We start from the raw sequence: 25,518 nt of genomic DNA on the forward strand, positions 1-25,518 counted from the left end.
TTACATCTGCTTATAAACTTAAACTATTATCTACATATATCATATATTATTTTAATCAATAATTTTTTTTCATTAAAAACTCTCATTACGTGGAACTGATCCTCATAGGAAAATTTAATTCTCTTTCTACGTAAAATTAAAAGCTGTATTTAAATTAAATCATTCTGTTTTTATATAATTTCTGAATGTTTATGGAGAGTCGCCGTTGGTTTGATTCCGTTGTCAAAGAAACTACTCTCCACATTTTTATTCTGAAATGTTGAGATTATTGCTTGAATAAAAAAAAAATTTAAAGAAATATAGCAAAGTAATTATTATTTATTAATATCATATGTAATATTAAAATATTATTTGCACATATGTGCGTATTCAATCACAGAAATATTAATAAAAATATCTACCATAACAAAGCAGTCCTATTTCAGTTTCGGAACTGCTTGAGATCATTTTAATTTCTCCACACCATGAAAAATCATTCGAATTTCAATTGTCTTCAAGAATAAGAATGGAATCACCTTTCTAATTAACACATTTAAAAAAATGCACCTTCATAATTACACAATTTAATTGCTTGAACACCTTTCACCATTATTTGACTGTGATTTGTTATCGTTTTCCCCATGGTGGTGGCAAACGAATTCCCATTTTGCATCGTCTGGGACATCCTTCTCCGGCTCGGCAGCAAATTTGGGGACAAGGACAGTCTCCATTCCAGCGACAGGTGCCTTCTTCTAGTTCTTCGGGGACCTCCCTTTTCTGACGCCTTCCATACGGCTGTAGGATTCGGTACAAGAAAGTTCGCATGCTGATGTCTTTTTGAATTGCTTCCCGCCATGTTTCGTTCTTCATCAAGTCGAGCTCAGTCTGCGTCAAGGGGGTACTGGACTTTGGGCTACTTGTTGTTACTTCAGGTGCTTTTGTTTCTGTTGCTGCTTCGTCGCATTCTGGCGTATTTTCTTCTTCGATATCAGGTGGTGGCGTTGCTTGTCCGCAGATCCTGTTCATATCTGGATCGAAGCGAGGACATGATAATCCTGAAATGGAGAAAGCATGTTACAAAAATGCCCATATGTAATAGCAAGGTGTATGTTAAAATTTATCTCCTGTTCGACTAACTTTATAGAATTCAGACATGTAAAAGTCCTCATCTTATTTAGTATCAAAATGTGCAAGAAATCTATTGATGTCTATCATTATGAAACAAAACATCTATATAGTAATAAGGCATAACAACTATGCAATCACAATATTCATGAGATATGCAGGACCGGATTATTAAATAGGCATAGCAATAAAATTAATTGGTGTCAATAAAAAGAGGATGCTTTCTGTTTTAAAATGGTGTAAAGATATTTTTTACATAATAATATCTTTGAAAGTTATGGTTAAAAAATGCTAAAATTTTGATTAAATTTTAATTAATTAAAATTTAAAAAAATATCTCAAGACGTACTTTTCTCTCTCCTTCATCCAAAGTATATTTATATCAAATGAAATAATTATCTGCTCTACACAGCACCAAACATACAGAGAGAGAGAGAGAAAGAGATCACCCTTTATTATTATTATCATCAGTAAATATAATTGTTCAGCGAAATTTGTTTTGGAGTCAAGCTAGTTGCGACTTAGACAGTTTTTTTTTATTGTATGAATCAAACTAAGCACGAATAATAATTTGTATGGGATGATAAAGTTAATTTTTTATTCACATATTTTTATTTCTGGATTATAGCAAAGATAAATGAGCCGAGGTTGCAATTTTTAGAAAATCCTTTATTCCGAAAAAAGCCTGTAAGTATTTATGACATTTCTATTAAATATGATAAAGAGGTCGTTAAAAATATTCCAATCGAAAAGAACGTTATTAGATTCATTTTTCCAAATACAATCTTTGTTTCATTGGATATTTGGAAGTTATTTATATTATTTTTTCAGCATTTTTTTAAGTTTGATATTTGATCATGTATTTTTTTTCTTTTAGTTAATCAGTTGATCACTCTTTGTTACAATCCGAGTTTAGAGATCAATTTTCATTTGAGTATTCATAAACGTTATGCACATAGAAGATACTATTGCAAGGAAATAATGGTTGGTAAGAGAGTGAATTTCATGATGGGAGGCGAGACAAGCAAGAAAATGAAAATTGGTTATGAGATATCGCAAACTTTACATTTTATTTTAATTAGTTTTTTAATGCTAGATTGTATCAAAGATTAATGACTTCTCATTTCCTTTAAGATCTACTGAATCATAATATTCTCACTTCATTTGAAGATTATTGTTAGTATTTTCTTTCAACATCTTTTTTATTTAATATTTGGCATTCCATTTTTTTCCCTTGCATTTGTTAGTGAATCATTATTTGTTTCAAATCGATTTTAGTGATTAAGTTTGATTTGTGTGTTCATACACATCACTGCAAAGAAATTTAACTTTTAATGTAATAATTATGACTCGAAACTCCACTTTCGTTTTAGAATCAACTTAATTTTACACAACACAGGACAGTTTAGTTTAATTATATTAACGTACCGTTGTAAAGCAACACTAGGGCTATTTTCGGACGGACCTCGTAATTTTGAGCCTCAGTCAGATGACGAGGATGACACCTGAGCTGGCACCCCCTCCACACCACACCAGAGGGAGGACGTTCGGCATAACGGATTTAACGTGCAACAGACCCCCTTACACGACGGTTCTTCGGTGGAATCGGGTCTCGAACCTGAAACCCTACGGCTCACAAGCAGAGACCTTACCACCAGGCCACCGCGGCCTTACAACACAGGACAGAGAACTCCATGAAGCTATTTATATATGGGTGATACAAATTGATCAGATTGTTTATAGATGAAGTCAACTGAAATTGATAAAATGATCTGTACATCAAAGATATGAATATCTAAAGTAAAAATATCTTTTTAAAATTAAACATGACATAATTCTAGTTAATTCAGCGACTAAATTGCCAGATTCTAAGGTGAAATAAGATGCAACGCAAATTTCAAAATGAATTCAAGCCGGAAGTATAAAACTTATCAGCAGTGGCAACAGTGACCATTGACTTGACAGGCATATCTTCTAATTAGTAAATATAAACTACTTTTCAGCGACAAATGAAATAAATAAACATTTTAACATAAGCAAAAAATTAAAAAAGCATTTAAAATTGTGAAATTTAACAGGAAATTTTGATTTAAAACACTTTTTGGTAACAGATAAACGTAGTAAACTATTTTTTTACAGTGGAAGTGAAAAACGGAACTGGTAAAATTGAAATTCAAATTTCCGTTTTCAGATGTTGATATTACCACAAAGTCAATGTCAGAAAAAACGGATTCCTCTATAGGGAACTGAACTATCTAACTCTCATCTGTACGGAAATTACTGCAACGTTTCTTTTCTAAATCAAGGTGTTTCGTTTTCAATATCTCGGTGTCCAAAAGAAAGAGGATTTCCGCCGGTGTAAAATTCAAACATCCGTCTGGTATTTTTTACGCCTACCTGTTCTAAATTGCCTCCATTTATGATATTCGGGTAGAATTATTGCTGTTGGGTTTGAGTCACGGGAGTAGGATGAGGTCATAAAAAATTTTGAAATGAGATCAGCCTGAATAAATTTATAACATTTTTCGAGGAAAACGCAACTGTTTGCTGAAAATGATTGTACTCGAGTAGCAAATTCAGAACGGATGAGAATGTTCGAAATATTACATTAAATTTGATGAGTAAATATAGTAAATAACTTTCTAATTAACACACTGCAGAAAAGTTAAATTTATTATAAGAAATCTGAAATCTTACTTATGTAACCGAAATCCAATGTATTGATTTTAGCTAACATTTTTATTTTTAGTTTTCCGTTATTAACACGTAATTAATTTTTAAAAAATAAATTGCTATCTATTTATTTTTCTAATTAAGATTATAACTATTTTATCTCTTTTTTTTAAAGAACTTTTTCCTTAAAAATTTAATTTTTTTTTCACATTTTGTCAAAATAATTTTTGATTTAAAATTTGATTATAGACATAATAAAGGTCATGGTTAATCATAATATTTCTGATGCATTCAAATCTGGTAAATTCATATTCATTTTCTTATAGATATACTATAGTTGAATATTTTTAAATTATATGGAAAATGAAATATTGAATGAAGCTTGCGTATATATACCTAGAACATGTACACAAAATTTCAAAGTCAGTTCTGAGTTTTGTGTTTCTCTAAAAGACTATACGATATAAGAAATATATTTCTAGTTCGTTTAAATTTTAAAAAAAATAAATACTTATTATTAGTAATGTATGAAAATATTTAAACACGAATTTCTGAATACTGATAAAATAAAATAATGCCAAAAAATTAGTTTATCTTCATTTAGGGTGTCTTGATCTAAGGCCTGTATAATGAAATTATAAAGAGGTGGGCTTATTAAACGGGTTAATATCCCTATGAAAAGTTAGCATATTCTGCAGCATACTTTAAATAAATGGATTCATTAAAAATATTTTGTTCATATTCGTTTCTGCAAGGAACAATTTTTAAAAGATAAATTATGGTATCTATTCAGGAAATTTTAATATGCTGTTTAAAAATAATCCTAATATATAAAATTTCTTGAATAAAATTATCATGGGATAATTAAATTTGTAATATTTAGATGATTAAATAAAATTAATGAGTAATATTGAAAACGTTTTTTTAAAAAAATAATATCATATTTTTCCTCAAATACTTCTATGAATCATTCTACGGTGCATCGATATAGAAATTTCTTTTAAGAATTTCTTTAATCTTTTCTTAATTAAGAAATTAATCTCTTTAATTAATTTCTTAAATCTTTTCATTTAGAAATTTCTTTTAAGTATTAAATATCTTATCTTTAAATGCAAGACATAATTTAATTTTTTTTTATGAGATCGGGATTTGTCATCCAACAAAGGTAATTCTTGAATAAACTTCTCTTCTAATTTTTTTTTTTACTTTATAAAAATTATCTTTATGTTTTATAATCTTTATATTTAGTTTGAGAAGTTATTTTTTTAAAATAGTATTATACTTTATTACATTTCTTCTCAAGTAGTTCTATGAACCATTTTACTGTACATCGATATAAAACGAATATTTAAAAATTAGATATCCTATAAATATTAGATATCTTATCATTAGAAATTAGATGTAAAACAGGATTTAATTACAAATTTTTAATGAGATCGGGTTTTGCCTACAAATAAAGGTAATGCTTATATGAATCTTTTTCTAAAATTTTTAAAATCTTAGATTATTTATTACTTTTTAAATTATCGTTACTTTTTATCATGTGATTTAGATGTCACATAATTCTATTTCATTGGTTAAATTATATTTATAATAAATAAGTTGTTGCTTCCTGTGTTGCAAAACTTCATGAAAAGATATTACTAATTGTATCCTCATATTTGCCACATGTATAAATTTTTTGAACGTTCTTAAATTACTTCCTTTAACGAATGTTTTGTATTTATAGACGAAACCTTAGAAAAGAAGAATGAAATTGAAGCGAAAACTAATTCAATGACATTTTTACGATTGTATGCATCAGAATATAAATATTTTATTCATTAAAAAATTACAAGTAAATAACTTCTATATAATCTGTACTATTCAGATTGAAACATTTATCAATTTTATATGTAGAACTTTTTTCACTTTGAAAATGTTCCCAGATTATAAGATTAACTAAATATAAAGATCAAAAACATTATTTCTGAAGAAAATAAAACATTCGTTTGAATATTTTAAAAAAAGATTTTAATCGACTTAATATATATAAACACCATGTCAACAATTGAAAGTATTAAAAAAATATCAATCTAAAATTATAATGTATCTATTGTATAGACTTTGTCACTGAAAGCGTTTAAAGGCTCGTAAATGAAAAAATTTATCTGGCGGAATTTCATTACCTTTTATGAAACCACCAATGGCTGCCAAAGCGCCAATATCAAAAAGCTAATTACTAAGAGATGAACGATACAATGAAGTGATCATAGATAAATATTAACTGTTTAAAGTTTAAATAGTTCTTATTTTTACCAAAGAAATATGCATATATCTTCCGAATGTTTATATACTGCCTTTACTCTATCATATACCTTAACAGTGATCGTACTTTTCAACAGTTGAAATCAAGCATCCATTAATAATATGAAGGAAGTTCATAGGATCCATAATTTTATGCTATGGAAAAGGGGATTATACCTTTATTGAAGTGTATTCGAAAAACGTACGTAACGTACCTTCAACGTACATAAAAAACGTACCTTCCTCTGGCTATATTTTAAAAGGCTAGCCATTTTAAATCAAGTAACTAATGCAACGTTTTCATGAATAATTCTGTCTTGTCATAATTTTGTATCAGTTACCAAAAGTGACAATTAAAAACCAGCTGCAGTGATTTCCCTAAAACTTTCTGGCATACTCTCTAATAAAGGTTTTATCCCAGTGGACTCCTTCCATGACAATGGCGCACAATACTTACGAGATATTAAATGTAACATTTTTACAGAATTTATCGTTTTATCCTTGGCAAGATATTTGGCGATTCATTTCTGGCATATCATTAATAGTATCCGAAAATTGAATTTGTGCTTTAGACTCGTTTTTCTCAGTAGATTGAAACAAAAACTGGGCTTGTACTCACAAAATTCCATACCTAATTTGATATATTTGTAATTCGTTTTTGAGTTATGGCGTTTACCTGTTTATGAAAGTACAAACGGACAGACGGTCAATCTATAGTTGGATTTAATTCAAAATTTGATAGATGTCTATACTATAGGTGTAAAATCTGTGTACCGTATCTTATCTATTTAGCTATACTTGTTTTATAGTTATCGTATTAACTTCTATTCAAATAGCAGCAAAATAAATAGATTTTATTCAGACAGACGGACATTTTCCAAAAATACGTTTTTCGGACACAAAAAGGTCTAAAACGTAGAAATTCGTCAAAATTTTGGTTTGGGAATTTTTTGACGATCATTACATTTTCTCTATACTACGCGTATATGAGAAAGTTTATTATATTCTGGCATTAAATATTATATATTGAAAGGGGATAAAAATTTAAATAATTCATCTACATTAATGAGCTTTCTATACTATTGTGTACATTCGAAATGATAAGTATTTAATTTTAATAAAAGTTAACTCAACTAATCACTCTCTTTGTAGAGTGAATGTACTAAATTTCAGCACCGTGTACTAGTTAAATAAATAGTGACTAACAATACTCACATAATAAGTTTCAGAATTGAATTTATATAGTTTGGATTCAACGAAAAAATTCAATGTATGCGATAAGCATTTGATAAACTTATTGGATTCGAACAAGAATATGGAATAATTGCTTGAAGAAATAAAGATATACTTTCATTATTTGGTACAAATTAACACAAAAATGTGTCTAAAGTCTTATTCCATAAAATGACTGAACAAAGAAAAGGAACACAGCCATTTTATATATTCAACAGATTGTTGAAATGCAACCACAAACCTTTACAAACGCTCTATCGTCGTTTTCACGAGATTTGTAATAACTCACATCAAATAAGTTCTATAAAAAGAACGCCCTTCTTTCTTCTTCTGCGGACGAGTCAATCACTGTAGGTCTATTTCCTGACATATTGCATAGAATATTACAAAGTAACTTCACCAGAGCAGAGAATCTCTTCCGTAAGAGCGGAAAACTCTTGTCAATCATTGAACCAAGTGGATGAAGTGCTATTATAGTCGTCATTAATGCGTGTTCTGAAGTGGCGACAATAGATTCAGATTTAAACAGAAACGAATGCAAACGCTCCTGTCACATCTTGCATAAGATGAATGAATCTGAAGAGTCTGAGGAAATAAAGAAAAAAAGAAGTAGGCGTTGTCATCCTGTCGTAGAATCAAATATCTTCTTGCATGGATTTTAATAAATGGCTAGTTTAAAGCGGTTAGGCACCCAATTGTAATTAAAAGTTTTTTATACAAATGGAGATCTTAAAATAATCTGGAAAGCATGCAATAATATTATTTCCTACTATAATGTTTTTTGAAGATAACTTTATCTCAAAATATTCATTTTCATGGTTGTATACGAAGATGAGAACTTGCTATATAAGCAAACATGTTCTTTATTATCTTGGCAGCATATATGGTGCCTCTCACTCAACATTCAAGACGGTGTATCATTTTAACGTTTTGTTTATTTATTCTATTCAAAATGTTGATTTTTAAGAAATACCTAAAGAATGGTAAGAATATGTAAATTAATTTTTCGGTACAATTCAACTTGAAACTATAATAAATATTTTTTTCATTGCAGTAAACAAGTTCTTGTGTTAATTGATTAATTTTGCTTGGAATTATTTTTCCGAGTGCTAAGAATTAATAGTGTCTTAGATGATTATCTATATTCTCTTCAACGGTATTGGACTCGCCTCTTTGATGACTCCATGCACGAGAAGATGAAAATGAGGCCTATTATGGACAGTTCTTATTGTCCGAATTGATATCTGTGTCTATACTACTACTAGGGTATACTATTTTTATAGTATGCACTTATGGCATGCTTTCTGTGGATTAATTGTTCAGAATGTGGATTATGTTGTTTCAGAATGAATTTCTCATTAATTAATTGCACGTGAATCATGTTTCAATCACGTAAAGCACATGATTTAAACATAAATGACAATCGAAGATCTTTAAATTTCAGTTTCTCTCTCTTTACTGATTCATAAAATATTAATCAAGCCATTCATTCTATAGACCTCAAATCAAAATAATTAGAGATATAGAATTGTTTTCCTTTTAAATGACCAATATCGGAAAAATATTTATATTCCAAATGGATCGTAACAAAACAAATCGGGAATTACACATGTAGTACCAATAGATACATCTTATAAAATGGATCCATTATGATAGTATACACTCTGACGATGCTGAGACTTTTTGCAATACGTTAAATGATAATCCTATATGAAGACTGAAAACTGTTTTCAACTGTGAGATTTGAGGTGCCAAAGCAGTCAATAATTATTAAAACTTATTATTAATTATTACTTATTATTATTATTAATTATTAAAGATTTGTGAAAGGATAAATTTTACTGGTATTTGCTTTCCACTCAGAATATTATATGTTCGATAGCCAGTGATAAGTTTTCACAAGATGTGATGATACTATTTTGATGTTCATCTCTCTAATCAATGCCGAAAATTCGTCATCAGTTTTTCTTGAACTCAAAGTTCTTAACCTCCGGACATAATAGTGAATAGAGCAATGGCATGGCAATAAAATTACTTAGTAAGTGATTGTGCTCAGAAAAATATTAGATTTACTTAGTAGGTAACTAATAACTTCTAAATCGGAAATATATATATATATATATATATATGGAAGAGAACATAGATTCACGAATGTTATTCTTGGTAATGATGGAATTTTATAATCAATTTTTCATTCCTTTTCGGATGTATTTGAATTTTGAAAATTTGCGTATCTTATAAAAATAACCTAATTATAAGTTAATTGATTAATTAAATTAAATTTTTGCTCCTCATTGTGGCCTTATTGGTAGGTAATGAATTAAAAAAATAATTTTAAGATTCTATAATATTTACATAATAATAAATAATATTTTAAAAACAAAAAAAAAAGAATGAAATAATTAAAATAACAATGTATGAAATAATTAATATGTTAACTTTAAATTTAAAACTGTTTTTAATTAAATTATTTCACAATATATCTGAGGAAATATAATTATTTAACTGCCGAAAGTAAGTAAAATATTTACACATAAAAGTAGTTCAATAGCAAAGATTCACAGAGATTTTTTTTTTGTTTCTTTTTCTTTTTTCTTTTCGTGAGGATGCTTCTCACTCTTAACCACAAGTCCATTAATTAATGTGTCTTGTTGCTAAGTTCATTGTCTCTTGCGAAGGATGATAAAAAAGATTACTGAAAAATGGACCCTTTTGGAAGAAAGAAGATAAAACAGGTATCATTGATGTGACAGAGGAGTAAATTATATGCCAAGCCTTTTTAAGCAGAAAAAAATTGCGTAACCGATTGCATCTTATTGTGCAAACCAGCATGTTGTCATGCCCAGAATAAAAAATTATTCATTTACCATGTTGCACAAAGAAAATATTTTACTTTCTATTCGTTACTAATATTTTTCGAATCTTTTGTTGAAAAAGTATTTAATAACAGGAAGAAAAAACAGACAAGCAAAATTAAAAAAAAAAGTGAGTTAATTTTTCATTAACCGTATTTTTCACTATCAAAATCTTGCTAAAGAGACTTCAGTTATGAAAAAAAAAGTGCTTTTATAATAATAATTGAAAGCAGATTTTTTAAAATTCAAAAGTGAGCTAAAGAATTTTTAGCATTTTTTTTACCGGTGTTAAGAATATTTTTTCTCTTCGTTCTTGGCGTGGAAATGACGGAATCAGCATTTTCGTTCAGCGCGTGTTAGAATAATTAAATAAAAAGAAGGAATTGGATCAGGAAATAAGAGAACATTTTAGAGTGATGTTAACATGATCTAAATTAAGGTAAAAATTAGGGAATTAAGATTTAAAGTAAATTAAGAAATATCATTACATATATGTATCAATTTTTAGGGGGAAAAAACATGCTATAATGATCATAAAAACATAAAATATAAGTAAAGAGAAATTCTTTAACCTGTCCTTCTTTACTTTTCAGTCCTGGTTTGCAGATATTCATTTCATTTTAAAAACGATCTTTATGTCGGTATTTGATTATTTGTTGTCCACTCTGAATCTCTAGTACATCGATATCTTTACTTTCCTTTTGATTTATGGAACTTATGCGAAATTATTGTAATCATTTTACCCACACAACAAAGATAAGTTCTTATGTCTGACGATTCGTAGTCTTCTCAGTTTTGTGCAGAACAATTAATATACATTTGAAGAATGGGGTTGAGGGTGACCATAGCGTAGAATATAATACTGAAATTAAGGATCTTTTGTTTCATCTTCTTTGTCAGTGTGAAAACGTAGTGTATCTTTATAGTAAATGATGCCTATCAATCTTTATTCACTATAAAGTTTCAATTCAAAGTAAATAATTCAAATTTTTTTGGTCCAAGTTCTTTCAAAAACTGGCAAGAATTTTCTCCTCTCACCTTCCTTGTATGCTAATCACAATATAACGTGCATTATGCTTTTTTTAAGATAGTAAGGAAAATTGAAAATAGATTTTGGATATCTTCTTTCCACCGATTATTTGCAAAATGTGATGCAGATCTGTTATGTTGGTGACAGAACCACATGCTAAATTTAATCGTTGAATTTTAGAGTTATCGCTTTAATATAATGACAAACTTAACACTGATAGCAGTCAATTCACTGACTCATTGGATGATTGGTTCAAATTCTAAGATAAATTGGCGATTCTATGGTAAATGTGATTAATCCGGTGATTGATGAATATTCACCGGTAATTATATATAAACAAGTGATTAATCACATTTACCATAACATATATGATTATTTCCACCCAACTAACTTTTTGCGTTTTTGAATTATCGTTCTCGCGTGGATATGCACAGATGATCAAATAGATTTCTCACATTGATTTTTTTTTCTAAAATATAATAGAAATCATCTGGAAATTGAGTGGGTAGTACACATGACGAATTTTAAATCTGTAACTCATAGTTCTTTTAGTTATTATATTCACAGACGTGTTGAATTCCAAAAAAATTACTTTTCGGAATCCGGGAAATGGAAACTATGAGATTTAATAAAATCTCGGAGTCGAATTTTCTGAATATTACAAAAAAATTCGCGTTGCAGATTTGACCCAGAACTTTAAAGTGAAATGTCACATGAAGTTTTGCTTCATGCGCTCCAAAATATTAATGGAAAGAGACTAAAAATATCAATAGTCGAAATGCAATAAAGATGAAATGTCGAACTTAAAGTCAGATACAAGCATAATAAACAGAAAATTACTTTTGAAAAGTAGATTTTTTAAAACATGTTTAATGTTATGATGAAAATGACGCTGAAATAACTATGTTAGATGAAAGTGATTGGAAATATTTTCAAACAAGCATTGTTATTTATGCTTGATAATTATGCAAAATGGGATATGAATTTAATTATTACTAGCTTAAAGCTGAAAAATTAAAAATTTGAGTAAGGACGCATTACTTGATGATAATAAAGAGAATAATTAGAAAAATTTAGTAAACATTTTCAGCATTTTTTTTTCAAGACACAGTAAAACGCTTTGGGGAAATTGAATATTTTTTCCTGTATATACCTTGACACTGATAAAAAAAAGGATCCTTTGATAACCAGCTGCTCGCCAACCATATTAATAACATTAATTTGGTAATATTTACAAATTTTAATAAATTAATCTTATCATACTAAAAAAGGACTATTTTTAATTATACTTGCACAATAAACCTAAAACATTGTGATTGATTAATTATACACGAAAAATGAAGAAATTAATAGCCGAAATCGGTCTAGTTGTTGCAGATAGGAGTTGTGCTAACGCTTCATTTTATGACATTAGTGGAAAGCGAAGTGCAAACCGTTGATGATATTTCTAAACGTTATTTGCTTTCAAATAATTACAAATTGGTGAAATCAATACTGTGATTGTAGCTGGTGAACGCAGGCAAATCCCCCCCCCCTCTCTATTCAGAATGTAAAATGAATCAATGCTTCTGAGAATTTTCTAGAAAATTGGGAATAATGGGTGACAGGTGACCATCAATGATTTATCTATAAGTCTTGAACTTTCTTATGAAATAAAAATTGGTGAAATCAGACGAATTGTTAGAGCTGGGTGACTGATTTTCTTAAATATTTTTTTAAGTATATAAATAAATTTATTTCACAGTTATTTAATCCGATTACAAAAAAGAAAGAAATGATGATTAAAATTAAGAAAATGTTTTTCATAGCAAAAGTTGAAGTTTTAATTTTTTCTTACATAGTTTTTTTAAAAAGTATGAGAATTCCACATGTACAATTTCAGTATAAGTAGCAATTTTTGTTTTCATCTGTTACTATAAATTGATCTGAAACAGACAGTAATAGAACTTCCTCAAATGTTATAAAGTTTGAAAATTTAAGAACTAAAATATGTACTTTATGATTAATTCTATTAAAAAAATTTATTAGAATAAAACTATTATAATAAAGTATTATTCAATTATTTGAAAGCTGGAATTTAAAATTATCAATATATTCCATTTTTTACAATAATATTCCATTTTCATTCCATTCCATATTTCCATTTTTATTCCCCTCCATATTCTATTTTCAGATAAATCAATTTTTTTAAATATATTTCTTTTGAATAACGTAATAAAGATGTTACTTTATTTAAAACTAGCCGCCTTTGGCGACCAGCCGGTTCGCCAATCTTAATGTTCGTTAAAATTTTCATAATTAAATATTTTATGCAGTTCCTACTTTAATAGCTTCTTCATCAAAATATTTTAAAACTTCAAATTTTGATAGGCATATAATTCACTTATAATTTTATAAACGCCTTCAGTCATAACGTAATATGTATCTCTCTCATTTTCTGTTGGCTCCCTTAGAATTCATACTTTAAATTAAAGTGGAAAGGATTAATCTGCAATTAATATAATAATATTTTTTACTGAAACAAAATATTTTTTTTTGTAATATGATTATTGAAAACAGTCACTGAGTGTTTAAACTTTATGGGCACTAAAGAATATCTTTCTTAATTTATGTAATATTTCAAAAGTTTGTCAACAAAATTTTCTCAGATTCATCATGACCAGATTGATTCATTAACAATGTTTAATTTTAAATGCATCAAACACTAAAAAAAAAAAAAAAAAAAAAAAAATGAATCGTTTAAAATAATCGGTTGAAAACAGGTTAAAAAAACTACTTAAAAGACGATGGTCTTAAAACTATAAGCATACACAAAAAATATATAACTAACATAAATACACTTTAATTACAAAAGCATGCAACTAATCTAAAAATAATTTAAATCGTCCGTTGATATTGGTTGTCATGTCAACAATCAGAACACAATGCGCACGCGTGAATTTACAACGCTAGTTACGGTAACGCAAATGCGTGAGTTTTTCTAAGCCAGTTGGGGTAACGCTATGCAGATAAGAAATTTTTATTTCCTTTATTCTGTTTTATTTTAATTCAAAAGTATTTCAGAATTAATCTGAAAGATCGATTAATTAACAATGTTTAATTTTAAATGCATCAAACATTACGAAAATAAACAGAATCCTTTGAAATAATCAGCCAAAAAATCTTAAGCATAGCCTCATTACTGTTGGGAAAAAAAACTGAACTTTTACTCATTTGGTGGTAGGGAAAATGAATAATTTTTTGTCGAGAAAGTTAGCTTTTAATTAATAATTAAAATTCTAATTAAAAATTCAAAAAAAGGGACCCTAGGTGCACATTCCCGACCTCTAAGATACATGTACCAAATTTGGTAGCTGTAGGTCAAATGGTCTTTTCTGTGGAGCGCCAACACACACACACACACACACACACACACACACACACACACACACACACACACACACATTGAACTTTATATATAAGTATAGATGTTTTTTTAAAACAAGCGAAGAGGGGAAAAAAACTATTCTAAAAAATTGGGTAAAGCAGGTGTTCTTATTAAATAAGTAATTTTTTAAAAAAATGAAACGGAAAAGGGGAAAAGTTATTCTATAAAATTGTGTAAAGCAGATGTTCTGTGTTAGAAACTTCTTTTCCCTTTCCAGCTGTGTTGCCATAGAAACCGGCGCACAGCTGTTTACTCTTTTATGTTTATCTATTCAGATTTTATAACATCTAATCAGAGTAACGGTGAATATCAGTGTGTTCGTGTTCGTCAATAAATGTTAATTTTTTTAATAACATGATTAACGAAAACAGAGTCACTGAGCATTTAAACCTTATGGGAACTAAAAAATATCTTAATTTATGTAATATCTCAGGAATTTGTCGACCAGCCGGTTCGCCAATCTTAATGTTCGTATAAATTTTTATATTTAAATATTTCATGCAATTCCTACTTTAATAGCTTCTTTATCAAAATATTTTAAAACTTCAAATTTTGATAGTCATATAATTCACTCATAATATCATAAAGGCCTTCAGTCATAACGTAATATGTATCTCTCTAATTTTCTGTTAGCTCTCGTAGAATTTATGCTTTAAATTAAAGTGGAAAGAATTAATCTGCAATTAATATAATAATATTTTTTACTGAAACAAAGCATTTTTTTATAATCTGATTAATGAAAATAGAGTCACTCAGCGTTTAAACTTTATGGGCACTAAATAATATCTTTTTTAATTTATGTATTATCTCAAGAATTTGTCAACAAAATTTTCTTAGATTCATCATGAGCAGATCCATTCATTAACAATGTTTACTTTTAAATGCATTAATTACTAAGAAAATGAAACGAATCGTTTAAAATAGACGGTTTAAAACAGGTTTTAAAAAAACTACTTAAAAAACGATGCACTTAAAACAATAACACAAATTCAGAACACAAAGCGCATGCGTGAATTTTCAACGAAACTTACGTAACGCAAATACGTGATTTTTTTTCTACGCCAGTTGGGGTAACGCTATGCGGATTAGAAATTTTTAATTTCCTTTATTCTGTTTTATTTTAATTCAAAAGTACTTCAGAATGAATCTGAAGGATCGATTCATTAACAATGTTTAATTTTAAATGCATCAAACATTAAGAAAATAAACAGAATCGTTTGAAATAATCCGCCGAAAAATACTAACCCTAGCCTCATTACTGTTGGGAGAAAAAAAACCCGAAAGCCTTACTCATTTGGCGGTGGCGAAAATGGAAGATTTTTTTGGCGGAAAAGTTGGCGGTGGGGAAAATGGAAGATTTTTTTGGCGGGAAAGTTAGTTTTTAATTAATAATTAAAATCCTAATTAAAATTTCAAAAAAAGGGACCCCAGGTGCACATTCCCGACCTCTAAGGTATACATGTACCAAATTTGATAGCTGTATGTCAAATAACCTGGCCTGTAGAGCGCCAACACACACACACACACACACACATTGAGCTTTATTATAAGTATAGATAACCTGTGAAATTATTCATTGCATTTAAAAAGAAAAGGAAATTGTTTGTATATTAATTTTTGTACTTACTCCATTCTAATACAATTTAAACGTTTTAGTATAAAAGTGAATTCTATCAGAAGGGGCATTTCAGATATGGAGATGTAAAGCTTCTGAAATTGTGATCGATTCTCGCTTCTTGGTGATTAGAATAATGATGTAGAAAGAATTGACAATCTCCCCTGGAGATCACCTTATCCTGGTGGCGGGTCCTATCGATGCATAAGAGGGGAAAGCCTGAACCTCACCCCATTGCTTCTATAATTTATTTACCAGAGTGCTCATTTTAAATTTTAAGGCCACTTAGTTATCTAGATTATTCCGAACGCCAGAGTAGCTCTTTATGGTTAGTATAAAAGTGATAAATTGCAATTCACTGGTTAACATATGACTCTTGGTTAGAACGGAAGTTAAAAATGGAACTATCAAAGAATCATTTATAAATTTTTTTGGAGGAAGATTTCTTATTTAAAGTAATAATTTTTTATGTAGTTCTTACGAAAAACCTTATGTTGTAATCTGCCACCTCTGCACATCCTTTACAACTAAAGGACATCCTTTGCTCCAAATAATTTTTGTGGTTCTTTTGTATCTGTCTGGTTCTTCTTTTATCTCTCTCTCTCTGTGTGTGTGTTGAAACTTCAGTAACGTGAGAAATCGTTTTCATATAGCAATTTCATTAAATATATATAACGAAACAATTGCTCCAATTCAGAATTAGTTACTATGGTATCGCGGGTTTAGTTTTGCCTAATGATAACGTGCTTAAAAATGTGGTTTCCAATACAAAATTGAATCACTTTAATCTATTGTACTATTGATTCCTCACAAAATACATTATTTCGTGAAAATCCTTTTATTAATGTCTTGCGGCAACAGTTGGGCCTGAAATTGAGCATTTCAGACTTATAGGGGTATAACTATATTCCTATGAGATATCACTACTAAGAGTGATATCCCACAGGAATTAAATGTAGAGAAAATGCAAATTTATTGTTCAGATGATACAATAAGAATAAGAATGATGTGCAATTCCATTTTTTTTTAAATTAATTTTCAATTAATATTAAAACAAATTTATTCAAACTTTTGAATAGTGACCCAATTAATTAATATATACAGAGAGGCCGTAAAAGAGCCGATATAAATTTCCTAACAGTCGCAGTGATCAATGAATAACTGTAATAATTTTTTTGTTTTTATCACGTTCAGGAATTTTGTGCTAAAATACAGTTTATAATTTAGTGGGCGTTTCAAATTGAATTTGTTGAAATTTCATCGTTGTGACCATAACTATTAGAGCTCGGTAGTATGTCTCTATCAGACATTCTCCATGATTTTCTGTCTCTAGCAGGAATTTCACTATTCTTTTGTTTCAAAAATCTAATGAATTTACAACAGCTGCTCTTAAAAGTGAACGTTCTAAAAATTCCCTCGTGATATAATAATTTAAATGCAAATCGCTTCTAGTATTTTCTATGTAAACGGATTATCCTTTAGGGAATTCGACATAAATTTTATTGGTAACCTTGAAAATATCATAGAAAGCAAACACAAGAAAGATAAATCATCGCAGTCAAATAAGTATATATATGTAAATGTTTGGAAATCAATGGCGGTTAAATGGTTCTACGAATACTGCATTTGTGCTTCTGCCATATGACCATTTTGGGCCACGTTGGTGTCTTAAAAATGATTAGTTTTCAAGAATCTTTAGTTCAATGACATAAAAGGATAAAATAAAACTAAAACTTCATGCTTTCTTTACTACTCTATCTGGAAAAAATAATACTCTTGAAATTTCCCAAGCGAAATATTTCTAGCTTTTTTGTTCATATTCCCTACTTTCCGTTAAGAGTTTCTATATAAATAGTTCATATACTTAGATTGTCATTCAAGACCGTTGAAAATATTGAAAATTCCATAACTTTCAAAAACACTTTACAGCACATTAATGATGTTGTTTTAAAATTCTAATGAAAACACATGTTCTGAATGAATTTTAAGAGTTATGGAATTATCTTAAACATGATTTAATAAAAAGAATTAAAATATTCGTGTGAAATTATTCTTGCAGATTTAATGTTTACGCATTCTTTTGATGCAAATTAATTTATGTGTTGAGTTTTAATGTACTTTGTCAAAGTATTGAAGAATTAATCATTAAGGCGAGAAATATTTTTGATAATTTTGTACCGTCAGTAATTTTTGTTTCACATTTAAAAATTATATTGTTTTATGGTTGGCACAATTTTTGTAAATTGTAGAACAAAAGTCGTACAAAATTATTCCGTGTGATGCGCATCACATACAATATCGTAAGAGTGTTGTATTTTTACAGAATACAATAATCAGCAAGGGAGACTTTTTGACATAGAACTACTAATTCAGCAAGTAAATTAAGCGCTTAGACAATATATGCTTACTAAAAAATGTTTCCAAAATTTTAATCAGATTATTAATTTATTAAAAGTTATAGAAATTGTAAAGCTTTTTCTCAATAACTTCTAAGCTCATTGTTGCACAAAAGTCATTTTTATATTATTTAAAAAAATTAACTTAATGATGTCATTTTCGTATAATATATTTTTTAATTTTGTATAAACTTTCCATAGATTAATTTTAAACTGAATTTGTAAAAATGCTTTCTTTGTAGTGAAATTTAAACCAATTTTATTTTTTCATCAAATATTTCAGTCGTGTGTTTTTTCACAAGATATTAAAAACTGTTTTCTTTACTATAAAGTAGAATTTTCATTTTTGCTTTTATTAATTAGATACAATTTTCAGACTGGTATTCTTTTTCTAGATTTATGATATGAAAATCATAACATGCAAAATGTAATGGCTAGTGCTATGAAATTAGACGCGGACAAAAATGTTGAATTAAGTATAAAACATTATCATGCTATAGAATTAAGTATAAAACATTATCATGCTATAAGTTTCGGAATAAAGATTCTATATTTAAGGAGACATATTTATTTATATATATTTTTTAAAAATCAAAATTTATAATAAATGTAAATCTTTCTAAAATGCTGATAAGAACTTCAAGTACAGTTCCATCACTTTACTTCATTCATTTTTCTTTTTCTGATGTGTTTTCAGACAATGACGGAAATATATTCAAAAAACAAATAGAAATGAGTTGAAGTCAAGGCGTGAAAACGTTATCGTCTGCTTTGTTTGCCTCTTCTTTTATCATGCAAATTATCAATGATTTCGATTCGAAGCAACAGGTTGATCTATTCAAGTGTTGCCTTATCTGTGGAACATATTTAATTTTCTCAGAACTTCAGCACAAATAAAGTTTACCTAGTTTAAAATACTTGAATGATAAGGAAATATTTATTTTGTATCGTTTGCTTATTGAATAGGACTTCATATCCTCTTTAAATTCACTTCGAAAACCCTTTGACTTTTCATGTAAATAAAATTCCGTAATATTCTTTAAAATTCATATTTCATAAAATAAGATGCAAATCGTAATAGACTGTATAAATTATATTTCCTGTCAGCAGATTTTAACTTATGTTCCTGGAAAAACATTTATATACAATGATAATGAAAATTAAAAAAAAAACTTTAAAAAAATATCCATTTATTGATAAAATTTGCAGTAAATCGAAATATATACATCTAAACTTTTGAGTTAAAAGTTACTTTAATATCATTGAAATACTATTTTTCTGAATTCTAAGATGTAATTTTAAAATTTATATAAAAAATTATCTGATTTCTTAATTAAAATTGTTAACTATTCTAAAATCCCGAATGAAATTCTGAAAAATTTTTCAAGAAAAAAGTTTTGTAAAATAGAATTTGAAGCTTCTGACAGAGACATTAATCATATCATTTAACAGGGAATTTTCATTTGAATAAGTAATGAAACTTATACAATTGCGCTTCTTAAACTTTAGCTAGTGGCAAAAGCGCTAGTTATAAAAGCGCAAAGCTATTTTTTTATGTTGTGAGATGTTTCTTATACTTCAAAATTTGGAAATATAGAATTAAATGAGTCCATAATAGTTCATGATAAAACATTCAATTCAAACATTATTCGATTAATATTTAAAGATATTTAGAGATCAATAATGATATTTATTTAATCTTTTACCGCCCTTATTATCTAACTCTTTAACCTGGCATCATTGCAGTAATCTACTTTTAATAATGAATAAATATCATCATTTCCACAAAATGCAACGTGATTTGGATACAAATGAGTAATGAGTGAATATATTTAAGCAATTATTGTGAAAGAAATGAATAATTTTGCACGTGAGGTATTTCTAAATTGTTTTTTCTATTCTTTTTTCATTTGTAAAGGTAATTGTTTTCTCAGTTATTTCGTTTGCAAAATGACCATTTAATGCAAGGGCTTCTTAAATTTAATGTTTCGACCCGACAGGAGTACTGCACAGAAGTATTAGGGGGCGTGGAAATTTTCTCATGGATTTCTTTTTTCACATTTTTTAATATAAATAAACCTAATAACTGATAAAACCATTTTGAATTAAATAAGTTATTTAAAATTTTAAAGAATTTGATTTTTTTTAATTTTTATCAATTAAAGCTTCATTTTTAAAAAATTATTTTCCAATTTTATGTTAATGAAAAATTTGGGTGGAAAATGTAGATATCAAAAGATTTTTTCGTAGAAAGTCTCTCAAGAGAGTGAATAGATTTCTCTGGTGCCACTGGTGCTTTCAAGATAGTATTTGATGTATATTTTATATTTTCAGGGCTAGAAACGAACCAATTCAATGAATTAAATTAGAGGGATTTAAACTAAACATTAAACTCCATGACAACAGCATAGGCAAAGGGATTTTGGCATAGGCAAGGAAGCAAGACTTACGACAAAGTGATTTAGAAGATTCGGTACAATGGGAACACAACTTAATTGTGTTAAGCTCCCTTAAAGCAAAATTTGATGGAAGAGAGGTAAAAAATTAATACCATATTCTAGACACCGATTACATTTCTTAATCTAGAGATGGAAATTAAAAGGCGGAGTGTGAAATTCAAATTAGGTCCCAACAATACATAACTTCGCTATACCGCTAGTCCTCGCGCTATTTGCTTTCTATTCCCTGCTAGTTTAAGGGGCTCTAATCTATAGTTGTTATAATAGTTTCGAAAATATTCGAACAGATCATTTGATGAAATTGTTGAATATTACCACTGGCATGGTACTTAAGAATTCAATAATTTTTGCATAAATAAAACTCACCTGCCCTCTGCCTGCACCCCGGACAAACCACCTCCCCTTCCACAACATAGCACTTGACCTTGAGACCCCAGTTGGAGTCCTGCGCGGCGACCAGGCCGATCGAGAGCACCACCAACACACACAACGACAACGTCGACCTCATGGCCCACAATGATCCTCGCTTGCGACTATCTTCCCTCTTTATCTCGAAAATCACGAGGAAGTGCGTAACCTCGTCATCTGTGCTGAAGCGCGCCTTTCTTTGTACTCACGGCACGTCAATAAACCGCAGAGACCAACCACCATTAGGATGCGGTGAGAGGAAGGGGGTGGGGAAGAGGGCATTGAAGATGCTCATAGTGTGAAATATGTCATAATTATGGTGTTTATAATATTGGTGAACTTTGATGACATGGCTGGCATTTAATATTTATGCGAAAAATTTTAAAAGGCTTCTGTGGAACTGAAACTTTTCGTCATCTCTATTCGAATTGAATTACCTTAAGCCTGTTTCAATATTATGATGCAAATGAAATTTTACCGAAATAAAACAGCATTTACCTACATGATAAATGGAAATGATGTTTGCGTGTATCAAATTTACGATAAATGGAAACTTATTGTGGATTATTACGCATATTTTAATAATCACGATACAATTTCTTAAGAGACGTAATATTACTTCAAGAATTGATCTTGTAGATTATCAGTTGATTCTAATTTACCATGTGATGATAAAATATTATTTTTAAAAAGTAAAGGGCAGTTTTCTTTCAATAAATCATCTCTATCTCTACTACTAATAAAGATGAACATGCGTGCGTGTGTCTATGTGTTGGCACTCTACAGGCCAGACTGTTTGGCCCAGAAGTACCAAATGTGGTACATATATACTTTGAAGGGTGTGAATGTGCCTCTTGGAGCTATTTTTTTAAAAATTATATTAAAATTTCAATTAATAAAAAATTTAGCGAAATTTTATGATTCCCATCGTTAACTTCCTAAAATATTACAGTACAGAAATTATTTTTAGATCAATTTGAAATTGAGAAAATTATTTTTTCGATGATACTGATTTAATATTCGTGCAAATTTTTGCTAAATATTGGCAATGTTTAAAAAAAAATTTTGTACCTAATTTACATTAACAGATTGTAATGTTGCCCTTAGATTCAAGCCGTTTTTATTGTTTCATAAAATATTTAATAGTTTGGTTTTTTCTTAATATTAAAAGTTAAAGAAGATGGATTCTGCTTGATATCTGCATAATTTATAAAACAAATAAGAAAGTGAAGTTACAATGTGCGAAAGTTAGAAGAAATTTGATCTGCATATTTACATTTTTAATAGCTCTATGATATCATGATAGTGGTCTCCATGAGAAAGGTGAATGACACAATGAATAGAACATATATAACACAAAATAACATGACTGTAATGTTTAATAATTTGCTTTAATCACAGACATGAAGTTATATCTACATGATTTAAATTAAATGAAATATAACTAATATCCTCAGTTAATCAATAGGTCGTCAAAGGCGATAAGTTATTATTAAAATAACTATCCGCATTTTTCATTGTTAATAATGCTTTTTTTTAACACCAAAATTACGAACTTCATCTAGAATATTTTTCTCATTATGATACTAATTTTATTGAATATGAAATTTTTAAAATTGTCTTGGAAAGTAATATGAGAGCTATTTCGGGAATCATTCTGTGATTTTGAATCATGGTCAGATGTCGAGGCCTATCATCCAGTCAGGGGTTGATAGAAGATATGTTGACCATAAGCTGTCAGTAAATCTTCAAAATGCCAAGAAGCAGCAGATAAAGAATGTTTGATTATCGAAGTTAGATTTTACATGCATTCGATCCACATGTACGACGGAGTTTATGTGGAATCAGATTTCAAGCCTGAAACTCCGACTCCTTATGTCTACATATTATCACTCGAGAATTTTAGCTCATAGTCCAAAGGAAACAGCTATTTTTCTTATTAAATGAATTTTTTAAAATTTTTGTCATTTTGAAATATATAATTTCTTCGTGTCCATTTGATGAGAGGTGAGATTTTGTCCACTAACTTATTCTTCCAAAATCTGGCATCTTACTAAATGAGAACCATAGAAAATACTGGAATGAAACTTTCGTGAATTCATGCTTTAAAAAACTTATTTCATCCAATCAATCTTTATTTTGCATAGTAATATATTCAATGTGTCTTTCAAATTCAATCTATAAGCTTTTATCTCCAAATTTACTTAATTAATTTGATATTAATTTCCAACATTTCAATACAAGTGAAATTTGATTACTACAAGACATATAAAATCAGATAGATAAAATAAGGCACAAAGATTCAGTATCTAAAAAGAAAATTCTTATTAAATACGGAACCAAATAAGGTAAGCAGTAAATCGTTTATCGCTCTGTCCTTTCACATGCATGTAAATACAATCACTCTAAAATGCAATTATTTAAATTATTCTAATTTTGTATGTGATATTCTGATTGCAATTGTAGTTTTATGTAAGATTTCAAGTCCAATCCATCTGGAAAAAGGCGTTGAAAATACATAACAGATCTTATAGATTAACTGGATGCCAGTGATTAATAGCCCCCAAAATTGCCAAAGATCGCATGCAAGATTCATAAAAATGTTAGATTTATGCCGGTGAGGTTCAAATATTGTTCACCAATTCCATACAATTAATTCAGAAATATCGATCCTCCTTACTATACTAGGATGCCCACAATTCTCAAGTATGAAATTATGAAAATATAAATTTAAGGACTGGTGATATTCAAGACTTTCAATTTCAGCGGAAGATTTTTAAAGCTTTCTTAAAGAATATGCGAGAAAGTTTCGGGGAGACTGCTTCTTATAATTTGTTTCTTTAAAATCAGTTTGAATCTCCTGCTGGAAATCAAGCTAAATGTCAAAGAAAGAGTTCCAGAACTGAAAATGCTGATAAATGTGACATTAGAAGTAGTAAAAAATGTTTGGAATATAAAATTTTTTGGGGAAAAAAATGGATGCTAATATTTATATTTTGAAAATGAAAGTTCAAAAAATGTTATTTTTTTCATTCTACGAACCCTATTTAGCATGATTACATTAACCAGATAGAAATAAATGCTTCTTAAAGATAAAAAGAATTTTTCCAGAAATAAATAAATAAATTAGTAATGAAAAAAAGACTTACTTTGTTATTGGATACAAGGTTCTAAGACCAAATTCCTTTTACTTTTGCAAAATATTCCTACTTCCGAATTTTAGACAGACATCTTTCCATTGTTTAAAAACTTGTTCGTAGTTTGACTTTCTGTTATTTCCATTTATTCAAAACAAAACTTCCATAAATTAGGAAATCGTTTGGCGTTTTTGCTTTTCCAAAAAAAAAAAAAAAAAAAAAAAAAAATTCTTATGAAGTAGTTGTTCAAAATCTTTTTTTTTTTTCGTTGTTGTTAGTTCAAGCTATTCACCTTTTTTTTTTTTTTTTTTTTGGCCTGAAATGCTACGAAATTTTAAGAATTTATTTACCATATGGACTGTAAAATTTCCAGGCAATATCAAGTTCATTTTTATGTTTTGTTTTCATGACTCTTGAAAAAAAAGAATAGTTTCGCGCCTGAAATCAGTATGTTTCATTCTTTAAAAGTATTTTAATATAGATATAATACGGTGAATCTCAATTGCACATGTATTAATTTGATGTTTTTAAAATTCATAATTCGAAAAAAATTGGTTTTACACCTATGTTTTTTTTTCGGGAACAAATTAAGTTTGAAATCATTAATTTTAGAAATTTAAAAACTTTGCAGAAATCTACAGTATTTTACAAAATTTAATTTTAAATGCTCGATAATGTACAAATAAATAAAAGTGTTTAATATTTTTAAGGAACAAGATGGCATCACGCTTTTAAATATATAAAAGTAAATAAGAATTAATATTTATGGAAAAAGAACTATCTTTATAAATGCGATTCTTTCTTTTTGCTGTTGTTGACTTATGCATGTACAGTTTGTGCGCTGTTTCACAATACAGTGGAGAAAATCTCATAAGTATTTGAAAAAATTGTTTCT

At 28.6% G+C, this 25,518-nt stretch overlaps 1 protein-coding gene across 1 annotated transcript; it reads right to left on the reverse strand.

Moving 5' to 3' along the window:
- Positions 1–298: 298 nt before the first annotated feature.
- LOC129969122 (uncharacterized) lies at positions 299–21,673 on the reverse strand. Its single transcript, XM_056083538.1, has 2 exons — positions 21,445–21,673; positions 299–1,034 (listed from the first exon to the last, which is right to left on the reverse strand). Exons 1-2 carry the CDS (start codon positions 21,584–21,586, stop codon positions 607–609), a joined length of 570 nt encoding a protein of 189 aa, XP_055939513.1. The 5' UTR covers positions 21,587–21,673; the 3' UTR covers positions 299–606.
- Between the last annotated feature and the right edge of the window lie 3,845 nt (positions 21,674–25,518).

Source organism: Argiope bruennichi, chromosome 5, assembly GCF_947563725.1.
Source record: "Argiope bruennichi chromosome 5, qqArgBrue1.1, whole genome shotgun sequence".
NCBI classification, from domain to species: domain Eukaryota; kingdom Metazoa; phylum Arthropoda; class Arachnida; order Araneae; family Araneidae; genus Argiope; species Argiope bruennichi.

What these genes read in the sequence shown, in the direction of transcription:
- LOC129969122 (XM_056083538.1), bottom strand. Translation starts at nt 21,586, where the DNA reads ATGAGGTCGACGTTGTCGTTGTGTGTGTTGGTGGTGCTCTCGATCGGC. An exon ending in GGGGTGCAGGCAGAGGGCAG is followed by an intron (nt 1,035 to 21,444) that starts GTGAGTTTTATT and finishes TCTCCATTTCAG; the next exon opens with GATTATCATGTCCTCGCTTC.